The 22,913-nt window shown below is 38.3% G+C and overlaps 1 protein-coding gene across 6 annotated transcripts in view; it reads right to left on the bottom strand.

Moving 5' to 3' along the window:
• The window catches only part of LOC109621530 (transcription factor collier), a 409,396-nt gene that overhangs the window by 328,154 nt on the left and 58,329 nt on the right, over positions 1-22,913 (bottom strand). For all 6 annotated transcript variants that reach the window (XM_062855902.1, XM_062855901.1, XM_062855897.1 and 3 more), the window contains exon 4: positions 22,601-22,656. In XM_062855902.1, coding sequence (XP_062711886.1) covers positions 22,601-22,656 — 56 coding nt within the window. The remainder of the gene's footprint in view (positions 1-22,600; positions 22,657-22,913) is intronic.

Below are 22,913 nucleotides of genomic sequence, written 5' to 3'. Positions count from 1 at the left end.
AAAAATGTAACAGTTGGTGGATTACGATCTAACCTTGATGGGATAGGTTGTAGGGATGATGTCTGACAAGGTTTTTCTCTCCGGTTAGGTGGGAAGGTCAATGAACGTAAAATTCGGCGAACAGGTTTCATCGAATTTGAACTTTCGACAATCGGAGGTAATAAATCTTAACCTAGTGAGGTGGCTGTCACACTAAAAGACAGTACTCATTGACTTGTCAAACTACCAGCATAAATTACAAATTACCTTCATTCAAGTAACGAGAGCGTGTTCTTCAACGTTATACAAATTGTAGCCGAGTACCAATTCGATTAGCAATAATTGGAATAAATAATCCTGTAAGTCCTGCCCAACAATCGTACAACAACAGACAGACTCCCTATTACAACGCATCCAGTCAGTTACAAACGAAACACAACGCGGGTAGTCCGAGATAATTGTTAATTTGACAGGGAGCACTCGATTCAGCAGGAATCCGGAATCCAAATGAGCAATGCTGCACATTCAGAATCTCACATGATAAATTACCCTCTCGATTTGCGCCCCTTCAGTTGTTCATCATCGACACTGTGTAACATTATGCGCCTGTATGTTTCACGCAATCAACGGTAGGCATCGAAAAGGCACACACTGCCTTTTAATAGGATATTCGATACCTTTTTGGAGAGTTGGAAAAGGGTTTTTGCGGTACTTACAATGGCACCAGTGATGCCTTACAGGTTAAAGTGTGACGTGATTTGTGCATGGCCCCTTGAAGTGTACATGGAGACTGGAAGTTTACATGACCAAAATGGAGTTAATACGTTATCCTCTTTTTTATCTGTGCAGAAATTGGTGGTTCGATAACGATTGCCAGAAGGTAACGGATGAGAATAACGTTGCCTGAAGTCGAGTGTTAGTGTGTAGTACTCTGCAGAATAGAAAGTGGTACAAGAGAGCGAGAAAAGAATCCACCACAGAAACAAAAATCAAAATGAAGAGAGTGTCATTACTGACACGCAAAACCAATTGGAACAAAACAATATGCGGGAATTTCACGGAGCTGCCAATGGCTTGCGGAGAAAAACAGTGACATTTCCCGTCATGTGCAATGAGCCATTTTACGAAGTGACAGCAATGTTGATGATGATATTGATTTTCACGGGTTATTGGATGCTACCTCCTGTCAAAATTCATTCATAAAATCGGCTCGTAAAATGGACTATGATCATGAAGGTAACTTGATGACAAATAAAACTGCGGAGAGTACGTTAGTGGAAAAAAGGGAAGGACGGTTAAAGAATAAAAAAGCCAGTTACACCGTCTTCGGCCAGAGGCCGCACAGATTAAACATTACTAACATTAGACAATGGGCACCACATATAACACCCAGAGCCCCAGTTGAGAATTTTCCGTTTGACGAAAAGTTTTCCCCGACTGGAGCGAAAATCGAGCTCACACTCCAAGGCTTACGAGACACCTAAACGACTTACGCCGCTAACCGCTCGGCCACGAAGAACACGAACAGATTAAGAATTAGTGACGAGGGACAAGCTGTGCGATCATTTGCCTTCTTTACAATCCCAAGTAACATTGTAAGTGTTGTTCGGCTCTATAAGAGATCTTCATGACCAATTTTATAAAACTTGCAATAAAACTGATATATACATCAAAACCTCTTGATAACCTCTTTAAGAGCATCTTCCGGCTAAGTGGACCACTCTCTGAGAGGTTTTGCAAAACACATTAAGAGTAACTTTAGGTGTTTTTTTACCGGAATACTACTAGTATAAAGATGTTGGCTTTCTCGGTCTAGGGTCAATCTAAACGGCTAGTTTTGGATTACCCGACGTTTCGGCCAGCTTTATTTGGTCTTTATTAAGGGTAAAACTAAAAACATTGCACATTTAGTATACTTTAACATCGAACATCGATTACTTGTACCTACTCAGTCAACCGTTTTTTTGTCTTATGGTTTAATGCCGCCATAGGGGGTGTGGGCTTCTTGTTTTCTGCCTGAGTGGACAAAACATATTGCATGAAGGATTTGGGACATTAATTGGCTAGACTTACAATTATCATACGTATAGTTTTTACAAATTTTCTGGACTGCACAGGTGAACACTACACTACTTGACGGTACTCAACGGCTATTTTAAACATGGAGGGTTAGATTTAGAGCTATTGTTCGACATCTGTTAGGTCTACTGTATCTACTGTGGTATATGGTCTATCGTTGCTCATTTGTCTTCTATGTGATTGGGTTGTCTTGACTGTGTGTAGAATACCAGCATACGTGATATTTAGCCCATCTACGTCTATTCGGAAGTTTACCGTGTTGGAAGTGTTGTGTATGTGACACATTTCTAACATCGGTAAGGCAGAAGAACGGTACGATCTGTCAACTATTTTTGTACCGTCTAGATTGAATGTGTGTTGACAATCGAGCATTATTAGTATTAGTGCTGTTTTGGGTTGTGTATCGTGTTCTGTGGTATTGGAGTGTTTGTTTACTTTGGATCTGTGTCCACTGATTCTCTTTTTACTGTAAATGACGTTATGCTGTTCTAGAGGTGTAACTGCATCTTTTACAGGCTTGAGAAGTGTTTTGTGCTTTTTATGTTGTACCGTAATCCGGGGTCAAATTGATCACTTTAAAACAACTTTTGCGGATAACATCAGTGCCTGTTCAAATATTGCCAAAAGAATTTCTGTTAAACAAGTACCCAGTGGATCTCCATAGAACCATGTGACAGAATTTTGTTCAAAAAAATTTAAACTTTAAGTTAAATAACTTCAAATATCAAAATATTGGAAATGCCACTTTGGGGCGAAATTGATCAGTATACAATTAAGCATCGGTTGGAAAGGAAAATATCCTTCACCGCTTAATTTGCTCTTCTTAAATCGAATAAGGCGTCTAAAATCTTACAACCAGTGAATTTAATACTTTAAATGCCAAATTAAATTTCGTTATTTCCCCCTTAAACGCCTAAAGGTAGGCAATTTCATTTGAAATAAGTGATTTCTATTACAATAGATGACTATTTCTTCATAAAATGAACTTTTTATAACAATTTCATTTTCTGATTAGCTGCATAATATCCCAACCAAGGCTCCACAAAAATGTTAAAACAGAGAATTCACGGGAAGTCCTATTAGCGGTTGATTGTTTAGCAGCAATGATTTCAGCTAAATGAGAAATACATTACAAATTCCTTGAAAAAATAAAGCAAAACTAACTTTTTTCTAAAAAAATTAAAAGTTTGCACTCATCTCTAGACATCTACGAATCAGATGAAGTAAAAAGTTTAAGATCATTACGACGCTTAAGAGTTCCTAGTATGGAATTACAATGTAGTACCCGAGTGATCAATTTCACCCTGCTGATCAATTTGACCCCGGTTTACGGTGCGTGGCTATTTTAACAGATGGATATTCTCTTTTTAGGATCTCTGATATGGTATGGCTCAGTATTGTGATGTTTGGCATGGATTTGTAGACGACTTCTTTTGGTATCTGACCGTTTGGTGCTTGTAGAGTGTGCTGCGATATTGGGAGGATTGTTGTTGTTCCTGGATCTGCTTGCGAGGATTGTTGTGGTGGGTGGCTATGCTGTATGTTGTGATTGGAGAGAGTTGCCGTGATGAGCGCTGCTTGGTTGATCCTGATGTGGCTTGTTAGTCTGTTGATTAATGCCGAAGGGTAGTTGTTCTGTCGTAGGATTTGGAAAATTTTGTGTTTGACTTGTTCCATTGACGACTTGGTGGTTAGCTGTGTAGCTCGGTTTATGAGGTTTTTAGCTACGTTAAGCTTCATGTTCGTTGGATGGAAGGAATGATAATTCCACAGACGTCCCGAAGAGATGGGCTTGGAATACCACTTCGTACTCACGCTTCCATCGTTGTGGTGCATCACTAGGGTATCCAGTAAGGGTAGCGCTCCATCCTTCTCGTCCTCTACGGTGAACTGGAGATGTTGATCGTAGTTGTTGAACGCATCAAGGGTACTTTGGACTTCGGTTTTGGGCAGTACGAGGAACATGTCGTCTACGTATTTTTTCAGAACCCTGATGGCGAAACTCAACTGCTGTGGAACTGTGTCCAATAAGTCTTCCATTACGTAGTCCGTCAGGATCGGTGATAGTGGGCTGCCCATAGCAGTTCCGAAAGTCTGCTGGTAGTATTTGTCCCTGAATCGGAAATAGCTACTGTTCAAGCACATCTCAACCATTTCCAAAAACAGGTCTAATTTGATCTTGGTTCCTCGTTTGATGTCTGCCCATCGCAATATGATACTGCGGATGATTCTCTCCTTCGGAATATTGGTGAACAGCGAAACAACGTCGAACGAAACTAGAACGTGGTCAGGAGGAATCGTGACGGAGTTGACGTATTCCACGAATACGAAACTGTCTTTTACATTATATTGGCTGGTGAAAGTGGATTTTAGGATGTTGGCTATGAACTTGGACATATGATATGTAGGAGCTGTGATGTTTGGAACGACAGGTCGTAGTGGAAGGTTGGGTTCATGGGCTTTGGGTTGTCCGTAGAAGCGGGGACAAGTTGCTGTTTGGGTCTGTAGTTGGTGCAGAGTGTGCTTGTCGATGAGTTGGAGGTTGGATAACCTCCTAGCCATGTTGTTGACATTCTTTTGGATCGTTGATGTTAGGTCACTTCGTAGTGTTTGGTACGTCGAGGCATTGAGTAGTTCCAACATTTTTGTGTCGTATCTGCGAGGCGCATGATCACCATTTTCTTCCCCTTGTCGGACTTCAGGACACATAGCTCCGGATGTTCTGTCACAAATCTTTTCGTGACCCGCGTTGCATTCTCACAGAACCGTAGTAGGGGGGTGTTCACGTTTGGAGTGTGTGTGCGTGAGAGGTAGTTTTGAATGCGGGTACCTATGAGACATCTGTTCCGATCTTGTGTGTTCTTATCGGGGCCGGTACGGAGAATGGATTCAACGTCCGCAATCAGGTGATACCACAGTAGATACAGTAGACATAACAGATGTCGAACAATAGCTCTAAATCTAACCCTCCATGTTTAAAATAGCCGTTGAATACCATCAAGTAGTGTAGTGTTCACCTGTGCAGTCCGGAAAATTTGTAAAAACTATACGTATGATAATAGTAAGTCTAGCCAATTAATGTCCCAAATCCTTCATGTAATATGTTTTGTCCACTCAGGCAGAAAACAAGAAGCCCACACCCCCTATGGCGGCATTAAACCATAAGACAAAAAACGGTTGACTGAGTAGGTACAAGTAATCGATGTTCAATGTTAAAGTATACTAAATGTGCATTTTTTTTTAGTTTTTCCCTTGATAAAGGCAAAATAAAGCCGGCCGAAACGTCGGGTAATCCAAAACTAGCCGTTTAGATTGACCTTAGACCGAGAAAGCCAACATCTGTATATTAAGAGTAACAATAAAACTGTTTTGAAACCTAGTAGAAATTTTTTTCATTCTCGAAAAGAGGTTATGATGACTGTTGTTGTTTTTGTTTCAACAAAAATTATGACAGCTCAAGATGCAGAGAAGCTTCTTTGATGGCACGTCAAGTTCAGGAGGATGCATTATTCGTAAGTAGAAAGCGGTCATTTCAAAGTAATATTTTAGTAGTTATTGTGTTGGTAGGCTTAGGGGCTGTTCATAAACCACGTAGACCAAAATTTGGCCATCTCAGACCCCCCTTCCCCCCTCGTAGACTTTAATTCATACAAAAATTTTGAAATTTGTATGGAGCGTCGACTTTGGCCAGACACCCCCCCTCCCTCCCCCCAAAAAGTCTACGTTGTTTATGAACAGCCCCTTATGTACATTCAATTTTACCGTGAATATTGGGGTTGCAGAAACATAAAATTAATGCGCTTCGAAAATAGTGAATAAAATCATCTTGGAATGAAATAAATAAACTTGCTAATTTAGTTAAACTATCTCGAATCACAAGAAAACTCAGCCGAGAGAGTTTATTTATGTAAGAATGTTATGGAAATGACGGCAACTATCAGTTCATTGGTAATTTGAGCAAAATAACTATTTTCCAGTCATGTTAGCTATTTCTTCAATATGGCGACGGCCATAATTAGCGAAAATAAGACGAAAGCAAATTTACTTTTATGATGGCCAGCCATAAACCTGTCAGTGTCGTAGTTTCTGATTTTCGACTAACAGATGTCGTTACTAATCGAACGGATCGCCATCTGTTGAGAGTTTGGACAGTTTTATTGCGGCAATAATGAATGCCAGAAGGTTTACATATCGGAAAGGCTTTATGAATATCTTCAAATACACTTTAAAACATTTCATTAATGGTTTTCACAAAAGTAGTCATAAAACTGTGAGTTTGAATTATTGCTGTAATGAAACCCTAATAAAACAAAACAAAACCAATCAGCAATGGAATTGTTACTTGAGAGGTTGACGGAGAAAGGCAAACTCTCTTCAGTGTATGAAAGTGAGTGCGAGATGCGCCTTTATCAACTGAGAGTTTCCCATGCTTGCATCTGAGAAGGCTATTGAACGACGACGTACATTCAGCGATTATGCATTACATCATCCGTACTTGTTCAGTGTCAAATTACATTATGAGTTTGTCGTGGCACGCGCCGTATTGCATAAGAATATCGCATTTGCAAATCTTCCGCCGACAAAAGACTACCGAGCTCACTTATCGTAAATGCAAAACAAACACCAGTGACAGAATCACAAAGCCGCCGAACGCCCTCCCATCCCAGCTCGTACTACAACTGCTCATTGCGAACGCCGGTCGATTGTCCTGATCGGGCATAAATTTCCCAGCCCCCGCCGCCGATCCGATTAGTGATATTTAAATGATTATTTCCTCTCTCGCTAAGGCTCACTAATAGTGGGTGCAGTCGGACGGGCGCCGGTACCGCCGCCGCAGTATCGAATCCGTGCGCAACGCCCCCTTATTTGTTCGAAGGACCACTTCGAGTAGGTTGAACGAGGCACCTTTCGCCTACAGGCAATTGTGTAAATTTTAATCATTCTTCTTGGCGGTTGCTGATTATCGATGCCACGCGTCTAGGCGACCACGTGCCGCACCCGCTGCTGCCGGCGCTCCCGACCGACATCTACAGTTATGGCTGGGGAGTGAGCAAACCACGTGTTGGACCGACGACGACGACGATGACGATGGCGAGGGGTGAGCTTTACGTCGTCCGTCGGTAAATAAATACAATTAATAATTTTGATTTCTTTATTTTTCTGGGAAACCGGATACCCACCATCTGGGGTAGGAAGGAAGGAAGCTATTTTAGGGCAATTGGATTCGGTTTTTGCGCCCATCAGGGATCATGTTTACAACGCTGTCAAACGGCTGTGTAGTTTTATTTGTTGTAGGTATTTGTAGTAGCGATTCGGTCGTCGAACGAGAAAGCCCGCAAGTGAAAAAATTGAGCTCAAACGAACGAACGGTGAATAATATACACATGTTCACATTTCGTTCGGCTTGCCTGGTGCGCCATGAATAACTGATAAAATGCTCAACTTGCATGTCAATGTTTATAAACAAAAACATTGTAATCCATGCGAATGTCGCCGGCGACACAAAGTCACAAAAAGAGTGACACGGAAAGGCCAGCACCGTTTATGACGATTACACACTAGGCCATCCGGAGTCAGTCCAGGCGCGTCCGCTCCGTTTAGTCCATAAATAAAATTTCATGAATTATTTGTTGTTGCTCGTCCTGTGTGGAACGATCGTACGGTATAATGTTGGCAGAAATGAAGTGAACAGGTTGGTACCTAACTAATATGCATGATACATTAAACTTTCATCCCTGTCTAACTTTCGTTTTTTTTATCTTCTATATTCTACCTCCTATCTTCTATCTTCTATCTTCTATCTTCTATCTTCTATCTTCTATCTTCTATCTTCTATCTTCTATCTTCTATCTTCTATCTTCTATCTTCTATCTTCTATCTTCTATCTTCTATCTTCTATCTTCTATCTTCTATCTTCTATCTTCTATCTTCTATCTTCTATCTTCTATCTTCTATCTTCTATCTTCTATCTTCTATCTTCTATCTTCTATCTTCTATCTTCTATCTTCTATCTTCTATCTTCTATCTTCTATCTTCTATCTTCTATCTTCTATCTTCTATCTTCTATCTTCTATCTTCTATCTTCTATCTTTTATCTTCTATCTTCTATCTTCTATCTTCTATCTTCTATCTTCTATCTTCTATCTTCTATCTTCTATCTTCTATCTTCTATCTTCTATCTTCTATCTTCTATCTTCTATCTTCTATCTTCTATCTTCTATCTTCTATCTTCTATCTTCTATCTTCTATCTTCTATCTTCTATCTTCTATCTTCTATCTTCTATCTTCTATCTTCTATCTTCTATCTTCTATCTTCTATCTTCTATCTTCTATCTTCTATCTTCTATCTTCTATCTTCTATCTTCTATCTTCTATCTTCTATCTTCTATCTTCTATCTTCTATCTTCTATCTTCTATCTTCTATCTTCTATCTTCTATCTTCTATCTTCTATCTTCTATCTTCTATCTTCTATCTTCTATCTTCTATCTTCTATCTTCTATCTTCTATCTTCTATCTTCTATCTTCTATCTTCTATCTTCTATCTTCTATCTTCTATCTTCTATCTTCTATCTTCTATCTTCTATCTTCTTCTTCTATTTTCTATCTTTTGTGTAACCATTCTATTTTGATCAGTAGTATACTGAATCGTTCATTTTTTCTTGAACGCCGGAAAACCACCCCACATGGAGAATTTGCCAGGAGCACCGCGATTTTTTTTCCTCTCTCTCGAACGACAAAGCAAAGCCCAGATTCATTCAATCAATCTAATTGTAAGCCTCTTGCTCCGGCCATGGCTCCGGTGTGCGAGCGAAACATGGTAACAGATCGTGCTGGACCAGTAGGACTCTGCCACTGTGATCTACTGGCCGGTGGGGCTGCTGGTTCCACCACCACCACTTTGTACATACTAAAGCCTTCAGCATCCGTTCCGACAATACACTTTCCACTCTACCAGTACAGCAGTCAGTAGTGGAATTGAGTGGAAGTTTGCTGCGCTCGCGAAACACCGCTCGCCCTTTCCCACGTTCCCAGGAGACGGATTTGAAATGTAAACAAAAACGGTGTATCCGTTCGCATCCTCGGGTCCTCCCGTGCAAGCGCGGTGTGAAATTTTTAACACACGTGAGTGTGTCTAGATGGGACAATCGAGAGGATAACGATGACTCTGAAAGGGTTTTTTTTTGTTGGACAGAGGCAATTCTATTCGTTTTGTTGTTTAGATTTTTTTTATGGAGGATACCGATTTGCGAATAGGCTGATAATTTGTGTCAATTTGTTTATGGATTGTCATTTTCACTTGTGAATTGTCTTTGGTTTAACCGTTATGATATAGTGGAAAATCTTTTCCTAACTTCCTCACTGCTGGAGTTTGTTCTAACTTTGAGTGTGTCCCACCCTAATGGTGGTACACGGTTTTCCGACGAAACTAGTTTGGTTTATTCTTGCAACTCTAGGTGGATTGAAATTAGTACCGTTTTTCTTGTTTAACCTGGGTTGGAACTGGACTGGCGGAAAATATGTAAACAAATAAACATTAAAAAAACTTTAGTACAAGCGAAACCGAAGTCGGGTTGGGGTTGAAACTGTAATCTTAACGGTATAAAGGCTGAGAATCCAACAGCCGAGAATCCGGTAATAATTTTCACTGAATCTCGGTAAAAGTTTTACCGAGATGTCGTTAAAACTTTGCCGAGATCTCGGTAATCCAACTTTTTACCGAGATCTCGGCAAAGTTCACCGAGACTCGGTAATGGTTTACCGAACTCTCGGTAAAATTTTTACCGAGAATCAGTAAATTTTTTACCGAGATATCAGCTGTTGGACTCTCGGTAAACCGTTTACCGAGATCAATTTCTGAATTTAAGTGTGTACATGTTGTATATGAGGTTAAATTCGTAACCTTAGACCTGAGAGAGATATGACAGCTCTCAGATAGCCACTATGTTTACATTTATTTTTCTTACTGTTTGACTCACTTTCGTGTGCTGCATAATGGTTTGACAATATAATTTTGGTCAAAATTATTCTACACACCTAGAAAATATCATGTAATTTTAAGTGTCCTGAACCTGACATATACGAGCATCTTCAAAAACACAAATTTAGAGGTTGAAACATGTAAATTTACGTCTTTCAAGACACCCCAAAATAAAACTTATTTTTCTTAGCGTCTAGCAATCGCTAAAACCGATTTGACAGATAAAACATAGAAAAGTAAAATAATGCCATGCATGGACTCGAACACCGGATCTCCTGATCGTGAGCCGCATCTCTTACCTCTCGGCTATTTCACCGAGTTAGAAAGTGGTTGATGAACGTGATACTGCTTCTACGTTTCTAGTGAAACGAATTTGTTGACATCTAACGCAACCAACCAGCACTTACATGATGCGCGTAAAATTGAGTCCAAATTATGATTCAGTCTTGAAAACGTTTACGTTCTTTGGTGATTCCGTTTCGTACAAATTTCAGAATTTCTAAGTGTGTACATACAGGCATAGCACAATTATGAGTCACCTACAATTCTTGGTCATTCCCGAGCAGAAGGGAATAGCAACAGCATAATAAAATGTGTTATTTTGGAAAAATAACTGAGTAACGGAAAGAGTTATTTTCATGTTATTTACATAACATATCCTGTTATGAACTTGTCTGTCATTAGCGGCAAAATAACAAAAATTATAACAAAAAAATGTTCCTGGAAGACCTGTTTAATAACATGTTTTGTTAGTTTCAAAAACAACTTAATAACAGCGAATTTTTAAAATATTTCAATAACAAATTTTGATATGAATAAGTTATTGATAATTGTCGGGGCCCGTGGCGTAGTTGGTCACACGTTCGCTTCATATGCGGATGGTCATGGGTTTGATTCCCAGCCCCGGCACTTGCAATTTTTCGTCGCTTGCTCTTCTCCAGAGAGCGACTGACACTGACCCTCTTCTGAGCCCCTTGGCTCAAACAGACCCGAATACCTGGACATCGGCGTACTGCTACTCATAATGGACCCCCAATCGGACCGAAAAGGAATCATCATCATTGTGCTCATCATTCTACCATAGAGTAGAAAAGTGAAAGCAGCAGAAAGGCAACCAGTTCGATATTGTAGAATAGAATAGAATACATCTAGGCGCTGTACAAAATGTAAGTGCAGCTGTCAAATGAAATCGCTCACGTAGTGCCCTAGTGGACAATCTGTAAATTAGGTTAAGTCATCAAGAATAAAAAAAAAAGTTATTGATAACAATCTGAAAACAAAATTTGCTTTTTTTCTGTTGCGGATAGGAACTTCTCCAAAGCCCCATATGAATTCAATGGGATACGCAACAATAGGATCTATTGTTAAATGTTTCATTTATAATTGAGACGCTATTGTTGTCGCAAGCGATTTCTTATCGAAAACAGAGAGAAACAATAGTTTTCGTATATTTTCCAAACAACTTAAGATGAAAAACTACCGACATTTTGAAGCCTTTTATTAGGTGGTTCATTGTTTATAAGATTCATTTACATTATTACCTCATTGATTGACACATTTACCCTAGTGAATCTAGGTGGGCTCGATGCAGTGAAATCAATAAAAATAAAATGTCTAAAAATAATCAATGGAGTTCTTCTTCTTGATATTTTTTTTACATTTTTGTTGAAAATCTGTTGTTCGTCCTTGAATTCCACCAGTAGATCCAAAATGTTTCATAAAATGGCTAACACTCTATTACACTCTGTATATTCGTATTCATACCTAACTGAAACTGGGACAAAAAAAACAGGTATACTTTTCAAAGTGCTTATAAAACAAAAGGCTGATAAGTTGGCTCTGTCACAGTTAAAATGTAATGTCAGAAAGAAGAGGAACTGATGACAAAATAATATTTTCTCTTACAGTTCCTCACGGAATGCTGTGAACAACGAAAATCTCAAAAGGTGTAGTTTTGATTGCAAAGCTAGTTATGTTGTAATATTAATGATCAAATATTTGTACAGTCTCAATGACACAATAATAACTGAACTTGTGCTACAACAAAACATGTTATTGAAATGTAATTTAAAGAAATTATACCAAGAGCACGATCATAACAAAATAAGATTGCCCAACAGAACATGTTATGGAACGGTGATGACTTAATAAGTTAATAATAACAAACCGAGATATAAAAACAGGTTTTGTGATTCCGTTGTTATTATTTTGATATTTTCCTCTGCTCGGGTTTCCATTTGAATTGCATGGTGAAATGACTGACTAATGATTGTGACAGAGTGACCCATAATTGTGCGATGACTGTACTAAGTTTATTGAGAAAATTCTCCGGGATCATTCCAAGAGATCATTCCAGGATTTTTTCAGTATTTGCTTCTAGGATTGCATCAAGAATTTCTGGAATTTCTACTGGACTTCTGTTAGGAATTGTTTCTGGAATTTCTTCAGGAACTCTTTCGGTGATTCCTTCAGGAACTTCTTCCGGTATTTCTTTGGGAACTCTTGCCAGGATTCTTCCGGGAAGTTCTTCTAGAAATCTTTCAGAAACTTATTCCGGAATATCTTCAGGATTCATCTAAGAACTCTTTTTTGGTTTCATCCAAGAATTCTGTTTGAAATTCCTGCAGATCCTTCTGGAACTTCTCCAGCAGTCTATTCTGGAATTCCATTTGAAGTCCATTCTAGGATTACTCCCGAAGTTCATTCTGAAATTCTTTTAGACGTTTCTGGAAATCCTCCAAGATTTTATTAAGGCATTTTACGGCATCATCAGCATCGGCAGCCATTTTGGATTTTTTTGCTCCAAGTTTCAAAGTGATAATTCTCTGCCACCAAAGCGAATATTCGTATGAAAAAGTATCATCCTATATGCTCACTCGCAGTGATTTCGATGATACTTTTTCTGCAGCGTTGCTGCAGTATTGACAGTTTTTTATCACTTCAAAAAAGCGAGGCAAACAATCATTGAAAAGCAAAAAGTCAATTATTCGTTTGAAAGCTTAGTGATGCATTACCTTAAGGAGTATTTCGAGAATTTCCCCTTGAGTTTTTATTTATGGCATTCTTCATCAAGATCCCACAGGATTATTTTGAGGTGATACTCCAGCAAATTCTTTCTGGTTTGCCTCCATCAGGAGTTCCTGGAATCTTTTAGGAATCTCGGAAGAAATTAGGAATCTCACAAGAAGATTCTGAAGGAATCCTAAATAAACCCACGGAAGAAACTCAAGAACTAGAGTACTAGGTGTACAATCCGATATTGTGTTTAACGCAAGGCAAAAGCTGCGGAAATAAAGGAAAACAATTCGTTTGAGATTTTAGCTGAAAACATAATAGGGAATCGCGCTACTTGGGCAGTGGCTTCTATATTCGTCTGTTTTCCACTATAACTCAGTCAAATTTGAACCAATTGACACAACTTTTGGAATGTGATGAGATAGGTATAGTATCTACCCGTGTACAACATTTCAAGTCAATTGGTTCAAAATTGACTGAGTTATAGTGGAAAACAGACGAATATAGAAGCCACCGCCCAAGTGGCGCGATACCCTACTATGCAGCTTTTCCAATCAAGGGCCAATGAACGACGCACATTGGAGTAAATCACATCAAAACCTGATCATAAGTGGAAAAACCCAAAATGAAGTAATTAGGTTTTCCGTAGTGTTTTTGCTAAGTGTAGTTATCGTTTAATCGTTTGACAGCTAAGCAGTGTCCAAATGTTTTGTTTACGCTTATCAGAAGAGGTTAAGTGAAGCTGAAGTTTAGCCGTTTTCTTTGATATAACCCACAGCGCGTGCTAGTTTTGACCGTACAAAGTGAATGAAATTGATAGTCAATCAATTCAACGATGCAGTTTGTTAAAGAAGGTTAATGTTGTTATTCTGTTAATTTGAAACCCAAACAAATTTACGTTGAATTTACATACAATATATGAAAATATTGAAAAAAAATATTTGATGGAATCCTTTACCGTACATTCAAAATGAAATAAGTTGATTTTCCGGGTGTTTCCGGAAAATCTGCTTTTAGTGTATGATAAAACTATTGTTCCTCTTTCAAATGCAGAAAGAAAACCTTCCGGATGTTTCCGATTTCAAAAGTTGCAACACTTTGAAAAAAATCGTGATAATTATATTATTATATGATATTATTCGCCTTAAAACATTATTTGGCCTTCTAAACGTATTTTTGCTGAAAACTAGAACTCAACAGCTTTCAAGCAAAAAAAAAAGAAATTTAAAATCGGTCAACTGGTTCAAAAGTTGTGATTTTTTGAAAAAAATTTTAGTTTCGAAAAATCTTGACTTTTACAATCATAAAATTGGTCACCCTAATGACGAAATAAAAAAAAAAAAAAAAAATACGAAAACTATGAAATACGTTTCATTACTAACTATAGAGACGAACCAGCCAAGGGCTGAAAGTCTCTTTAATAAAGACAAATCAATCAATCAAATTCATTACTAATTTGGGTTGCATTTGGGTTGCGAAAATGCGTCAAAATAATTTTGATCAGTTTTGATGTACTAGGTGCTCCACTGTGCGACGGATTGTATGTTCAATCTGCGGATGATCTTAGACAAATTTCAAGCGTAGCAAGCTCTAGAACTTACTACAGATTTACCATTTGTTTATTGATTTAAAGAAGAACAGGATTCAGTGAAAAGAAGTTAGCTTTGTCAGATAATGTCAGAACAGGGTTCCCCGGCGAAACTTATAAGGCTGGTATGCGCAACGCTGGATCGATCAATATCAAGTATTCGGATCGCAGACAGCCACTGCAATAACGACTATATGTACATATATATCAAGAAAGAACTGAACTTCTTGATAGTCTGAAAGTCTAAAATGATCTCTCCAATCCTAAAGGGTTAAGCGTGACATTGGAGCTCAAAAAACTCTGTTCCGATGGGTGGCTCGTACCATTTTTCTTCAAACATTCACAATTCATCAATTAGCTTTTCATGCCATATGACCCAAAACTGATGCAGGTACTTCATCAAATTCGTTGCAAGTTTCACCACTTGTCGCATCATAAATTGCGAATAATGAACTTCTGTGTCGTAGTCCGAGAAGGTGGAGGAGGAGTGCTCGATGAATTGCATTCCAATCAAAACAAGCATTGTTCCGGCGGCGTCCACCCTCCCTTTAAGTTGGATGACTCTCGTTAACTCGAATAGCCCATCCACCGAGGCACACACACACACAGTTTGTCCCCGGTAACGAAATGTATCAAATGAGGCGTTAATTTTTGATTTGATTCACTTGTTCAACCCAACAACGACAACAATACCTACCTACAAACGAGCAAAAGCTCGGGAACAGTTGTCACAAGCCACATGCATTGTAACTCTAACGATGCCGACTGACTGCCAACACTGCCATATGGTTTGTTTTTCGTTCAGGGCCCGCACGACGAATGTAACGTCATCGGGACGTTGTTGTCGGGAGAGAACAGGCACAAAAGTGAAATGTCAAATTTAAAATAGGGTGTAGCAAATGAATTATGGCGATGGATGGTGCCGTACCGACGCTAACGAACTCTTGGGTACAAGGACTGATGGAGAGGTTCGGCAACTAGGGAAGAAATGTCAAATTGCACTAAACAAAGATTGTTGATGCGCGGGGAATAAAGGGGGAAAATGCTTAATTGATTATGTTACTTCTCTGTCGCTGGTACAACTGGTAGTATAATGGTTATAAAAGGAAGTGAATTAGGAGTTGAGGGTTCGTCGCTACCACATCTAGACAAATATGTCTACCGTACAGAGTCGATTGCTGAACATGGTGAATTTTGCGAAGCTTTGATCATTGTGCTGACCGCTAGTGGACATCATTCATATTTCTGAATGTCTTCTAGGAGCACACTCCGAGGCTTACAAAATGGACAAATGATTGACGCCTCTATCTGTACGGCCATGAAGCTCACTAATCCTCCAGGAATTCCTTCCAAGCAGTCTCTCATGAATGCCTTTTGAAAGTTCTTTCCTCAAATTCTTCTCCTCAAGGAGAGAGTTTCTTCAAATATTACTCCACAGATTCTTTCAAAAAATCCGCCGAGAATTCTTAAAGAAATTCACCCACGATTTGCTTCCAAAATGCTTTTAGTGATTTTTTTTCAGGAAATGAAAAAAATCAGAATTTTGCCTTAAATGTACCCAAGGACTTCTTTAGGAAACCTTCTACATACTCCTTCGGAAATTCTTCCAAAGTATTGTTTTTTTTTTCAGAAATTCTCGCAGGGATTCCGTTAGAAACTTCTCCAGAGCTTTCTTCAGTTATTCCCTTACGAATTTCCTCACAAATTTATCCATGAATTCTTTGAGGTAGCTTTCTATGGGCTCCTTCTGAAACTCCGTCAGAACCTTAGAAATAACCTTAGAAATTCTTCTTGGGATTATTTCATAAAATCCTCTTGAATTTCTCCAAGGAATCTTTAAGAGTTCCAGGAGAAGGATTCCTTTAGAATTTCTTCCTAAGATTCTTTCATAAATACTTTCAGTTTCTTTAGTGAGTATTACAGTGATTCCATAAATAATTCGTACAGTTATTTCTTCCGGAAGTCCACCAGGAATTTGTTCAAGAATTGCTATAGGTGTTCTATTGAAAATTTCCGCAGGAATATGTCCAGGAATTTCTCCAGAGATACATCTACAAAATCATACATGAATTTTTCCATAGATTTCTGCATTATCACTATCAGTGATTGAGACGTGAATTCCTCCAAAGAAAGGAGTTGAAACAGAATATTTTTCAGAATTTCCCTCCATGTGTTTTATCAGAAATTTCCTCTACAGAAAACTCTTGGAACTTCTGCACGGATTATTTGAAGAATTTAGTGAGAAATAGGAAGTTCTCCAGAAATTCCTTTAGAAATACCTCAAGAGTTTTTTTTGCTAGGGATCTTTTCAGAAGCTTTTCTAGGCGTTTCTCCAAGTATTTCTACAAGAATTTCCTGATGCTCCAATAATACTGGCAGAAAATTTTTCAAGAATTTTATTTAAATGTTTCCCCAGTTTTTTTAAATCACCAATATTTTTCTAGAAATTCGGCCAAGCGTTTCCATAAGAGTTTTTTCAGCTATTTCTCCAGTAATTTATTCAGATATTCCACCTGGGCTTCCTTCACGAATTCTTTGGGATTTCTTCAGATATTCAACTAGAGATTCATTAAAGATCTTCCTGTGATTTCTACAGGGATTCTAGAAGATTTCTAGAATTTCACTCCATGCATTTCCTCAGAAATTTCCTGTACAGAGATCTCTTAGAACTTATCCACGGATTATTTGAGAAATTTAGTGAGAAATAGGTATTTCTGCAGAAATTCCTTTACAAATAAATCAAAAGATGTTAGTGATCTTTACGCTTTTCTAGGCGGTTTTCCAAGTATTGCAACAGGAATTTTCAATGCTCCAGAATTACTGGCAGAATATCCTTCAAGATTTTATTAAAATATTTCTGCAGTTTTTTTAAATTCCTCAATATTTTTTTCAAGAAATTTCGTTAAGAGTTTTCGTTAGAGTTTCTCCAGATATTGAATTGATTCCTTCTAATATATGTCAAGATATTTCTTCGAAATTTTAGGGATTTCTGCAGGGATTGTAGCAATGGATTACATATTCATCCATGATTTTTTTTCAGGAATTTCTCTTATTTTTTTAATCTGATATAGAAAGGATTTTTTTCCATGGATTACCGCAAGAATTTCTTGAGAAAGCCATCAGAATTCTCCAAGTATTTTATAGAAGTTTTATTGCTCAAAAAAAAAAACTGGCAGAATTCTTCAAAGAATCCCTGGAGAAATTTCTAAACATATACCTGGAGGATTGTTTAAACAAAGGAATGCCTTAAAAAAAACTTCCGGTGATAGCTTTTTAGATTCCAAAAAGAAGTTTTTAGGAATTTTCTTGGGCGATTGCAGGACGATAATTTCTGAAGCAATTCTGAAATTATCTCTGGAGGCATTCCGGGGTGAATGCCTGGTTGAATACTTGAAGAAACTCCTTGAAGTACCTTCTAAATTCCTAGAAAAAAAATCATGAAGAAACTTCTATGGGAACTCTAAAAGTAATGCCATCCTTGGAAGGACTTCTGGAGATACTTCTGGAGGAATCCTTAGAAGAATTTCATAAACAAGTTTTGACGAGCTTAGTGCACAAAAATCCCTGAATCTGGAGAAATTGTGGAAGCAAATCCTGCTGAAAAAAAAAAATCAAAATGAATTTTAATGAATCTTTGAAAGAATGCTCGAAGAAATTCCTGAAATAACACTAAGCATCCCTGAAGGAAGGTTTGAAAGAATCCTTAGCAATCTCTAGGTGTGAATAAATCCTAAGCAATACCTAGATGTACTTCTGGAGAAACCTACGGAGGAGTTTACAGGAAAACCTCTTGAGATTGTACTAGAGGAATTTCTAAATAAATGCCGGAGAAATTACCTTAAATATGCAGCAATACCTGAAGAAACCTATGGAGAAATTCCAACCATTATTTTTAAAAAGAATTCCTGGAAACACTTCTGAACTATTAAAGTAGAATCCAAGAGGATTTTCTTAAAAAAAACTCCGATCCTTTGCGAAAAAACATCTCCTGGAATTGCATCTTTTTAAGAAATTATATTCGTGGAAGGGTACAGTTAGAAGAAGGAATTCAGTAGAAATTTTGTTACCGGTTTTATTTTTTTTGTATGTTCGATTTTAACTAGTGAATATTTGCTAAATTTAATAAGCATTTATAGGGTTCTTCTATCGTTCAGGAGGAATACAACCCTAGCAACCGGAGTAGTTGCAAACTTTTCGGTCATTTCTGGCGAAAAATAACTGCAAGACAAGCAAACCAGACCCTAGCAACTTTGATGTCCGTCTTGCCGTCTTGCATGGGATGGCCCATTAGGATTAGTTTTTCGAGACAAAACCAAGCTATGTAAACAGCAGCAATGACTGTCGACTAAAAGGTGAAATTCTATAGAAAACACTATTCCAGGATGACTGATGGACCCAAAACAATAAATGAAGCCTCGAAATCCTGTGAACGTAAATTGTTATCCATTAGAGTAGCAGGCTAAATTTTATGTTTAGTGTAAAAAAATTATGTTTTATGTGTGTCAATTTGTGAAGTTGTGCGCTATTGTGCATTTGTAGTGTTCTGTATTGTTTTTCGCGAGGCCAAGTGAAAAATAAAATAGAAAATTTATAGGGTTCCATTATTATTTGTTCGTGTTATGGCTCCCAACGTGAGCCATACATAGTTCTATTTTTTTATTTACTTTTAAAAATTTTTGAAGAAATTTCCTAAAGAATCTCTGAAGAAACCCCAGGAGTAACTTCTGAAGAACTCGTGAACAAGTTTCAAGGCGAATCTTTTGAGAAATTTCTTGAGAAATCCTAAGAAAAAATCTGGAGGAACAGCTGAAAGTATCTCTGGAGCACAAATTTTGATTTTCAGATTCAGAAATTCTTCAGTGACACTCGTTTCTTCAGAAGTTCATTATGAGATTTCTCCATTTTAAAGGATTCCTTGAATAAATCTACTATGATTATTTTCCCCGATATTGCTCCACGGATTCCTTCGAAATAACTTCGGGAATTTGGCCTTCAAATTTACCTAGATTCCCTTCGGAAACTCTTCCAGCGGTTTCTTCAGATTTTTTTTTCAGGGATTGTTGAAGAAATTTCTCCAAAAATTTCTCCATAATTTTTCTGAGAGATTTCTAGAAATTCATTTTAGAAAAATTCGCCATGGATTAATCAAGAAATCTAGGGACTTGTTTAGAAAAAACTTCTTCCGGAATTTCTCCAGGGATGACTTAAGAATTTTAAACAGGGGTACCTTAAGAATCTTTTCATATTTTTTCCAGTAATTTCTTCAGAAAGTCTCAGAGATTACTTCAGAAATTCATAAAGATAATTCTACAATAAGTCCTTCAGAGATTTGTTCAAGAATTGTTCTTGGGATTAAATTGAAAATTCAAGCATTGCTTTAAGTAATGCAGGCAGGAATTCTTTTAAACATTTCCTCCATGTAATTCCCCAGATTTCTCCGGCAATTCCTCTAAGCATAAGTTTAAGAATTTCTCTAAAAGTTTTTAAGTGGTTAATCCAGAAACCTATAATAAAGATAAATCTATCAATCATTCAATCGATTCAGAAATTCGTCTAGAATTATCTTTAAAGTTTAGAGCAGCTTAGGAGGAATGCTTAAATAAAACCAGACAAAATCCCTAAATATATATAGTAATATCTGAAAAAAAAAAACTTTTGGAGAAATTCCAATAATGCCGGGTCCCGTGGCGTAGTGGCTACATGTTCACTTCATAAGTGGATGGTCATGGGTTCGATCCCAGCCCAGTAATTTTTCGTCAGTTGCTTTTCCCCCGAGAGCGGCTGACACCTGACCCTCTTCTGAGCATATGCTCTAACGAACCCAGAAACTTGGATACCGGCTAAACGGCAACTCATAAAGGACCCCCAATAGGACCGGAAATGGAACACACATCAACATCCTCGTGCTCATCATTCTACCATGAACATGGTAGAAAACTGACAGCTGCGCAAAAGGGCAACCAGTTCGATATAGTAGAATTAGAATACAATATATTAAGGCGCTGTACAAAAAGGTGTAAGTGCAGCCGCCAATTGGAATCGCTCACGCAGTGCCCTAGTGGACGAAAAGAGCTGTAAATTAGGTTAAGTGATTGAAATATTCCAATAATAAGTTCTGAAAGTGTTCCAGAAAAAAATCTGAATTTTTAAAGCAAAGCTCTAGAGGAATTTCTTGCAGAACCCCTGAAAGAATCTCCGAAAATATGTAAAAGAAATTTCACCTGGAGAAATATTTGGAGGAATTCCTGGAGAAATCCTTGGCGAAATTCCAAGAAAACTTTTTTGAAAAGTTGCTTGAAGTACTCCTGGTGAAACAAATATAAAACTTTTGGAACCGAAAGTGTTCCGAAAAAAATGAATTTTTAAAGAAATTTCTTTAATAAAAACCCTAAAAGAATCTCCGAATATATGTAAATGAAATTCCTCCTGGTTTTGCATCTTCTAACGAAACCTTTGGAGGAATTCATGGAGTAATCCCTGGCAAAATACCAAGATAAACTTTTTGAGAAATTTCTCGGTAAAACAAAAAGAAATCTCCTTGAGGAATTACTGCAAGAAATATTTGAATAAATACTTAGAGGAACACATGCACGATTTTCTGTAGCAATCATTGAAAAAAATTTCTGAAGAATCTCTGAAGAATCCAAAGAGGTATTTTTGAAGGAATTTCTGAAAAAAGTGGATTTATTTCAAGATGAATCCTTCGAGAAACTCATGAAGAAGATCCAAGGAAAATGCTGGAGGGATTTCTGATAGAATCTAGACATCCCTGAAGAAATTTTCAAAGAAATACGTGGACAGGGATGTACAGTCCCTAATTCCTGTCACTACGGTAGCCACGGAAGCCAAAATCAAGCCTTAAAGCCAAGGACAAACTGCATCAGTGTACAGTCAGTAGTTAGTATATAAAGTTGTTAGTTTTTATGGCCACATTGTCCGAATCCGATCGAATCACGGATTTATTACTGAACGGTTCGATTTCGACAAACGACGGGCGGCGATGACTTCGCCGGACGGTGAACAGACAAACACTGCATTTGTTCCTACAGTATTGTTTTCTTCAGTGTGCACATTTGAAATCGGAAGGGGAGGGTGGCATCGATACCTACAGTCACCATTGGATTTGCACTTTGCTTATGGTGGTATTCGGGAGGGAAGGGGAATAAATGCCAGCTTAGGAAAGTGTAAATAATTAAGCTGATCGGAAATGTTTATGGACGTTAGGAGTTAGAAGTTCATTAAATATTGAAGACGAAGAAGGTGAACTGGTTGCAGTCTGCACAAGATACTGCAGCCGAAAAAGAGTTTCACCCTTTTGGAATTGTACAATTCCCACTGAGAACATAAGGGTGCGTTTAGTAATTGTCTGCAGCTTCCTATTTTTTGAAAGCGTACTCGAGGCAAACGGAGTCGTTTGTACACCACGTAGACTTCTGGGGCCGATTTATTTTTTACGAATCCCCACGACACTTTACCACTGCGTGTTGGCATTCGTGTTTGAAGAACGGCTTTGAATAAGTATCAAGTGTTACAATTTTGTTACAACATGACGACCGTTACAATTCTCCTCTTAGTGATCCATTGCTAAACGCACCGCTAATCGATTGGAAACCCATCTTTATTACAGTGCAGTCTGTTGCAATTTAACCAGTTATTTTACTGCAACTTGTCCGTAACGATCAGGGGGAGCGCCACGCTCAATTATTCACACCCCATATGTTATTGGGCATTGCAAGAGGTAGATACCACCATGGCTTGTCACTCTCACTCGTAAGCTAGCCCTTTGCGAGTCCGGCCGGCGCGGCGCTACCGGTTGGCTCGACAGTCCAGACCTATGGACCACCGAAGACCGCGCTGACAGTTTTATCGCCATCCACAAATATCTCGCTTCAGACGGAAGCAAGTTTCTGTTTCACACTGCGAGTATCTACTTCTAAAGAGCATGTTGGTATAGACTTACCTGTTTCGTTACCGAATCGATGAGCCGCACGAAGATATCCTGCTCCTGGCGGGCTCCTGCGGACAAAATGGAAAAGAAAACCCGGGTGGTGGTAAGAAAATTTTAAAATTGCCATTTAGTCGGATGATGGTTTCAAATTCAATAGAATAAACTATTAGCTTTATTGCTCCGATATGGTCGGGAACAAGATTTAACACATGCGATAAATAATTGAAAACGATATGCAGTGTCTCACACAGCTAGGTGTAGGGATGGGGAGGGTCCATTGATTCAGGTTGGCCTGACCAGCCGGCAAACCGGCGGCACCGGTCTT

This window comes from Aedes albopictus, chromosome 3 (genome assembly GCF_035046485.1).
Source record: "Aedes albopictus strain Foshan chromosome 3, AalbF5, whole genome shotgun sequence".
Classification (NCBI taxonomy): domain Eukaryota; kingdom Metazoa; phylum Arthropoda; class Insecta; order Diptera; family Culicidae; genus Aedes; species Aedes albopictus.
This window is presented reverse-complemented; position numbering and strand designations above follow the sequence as displayed.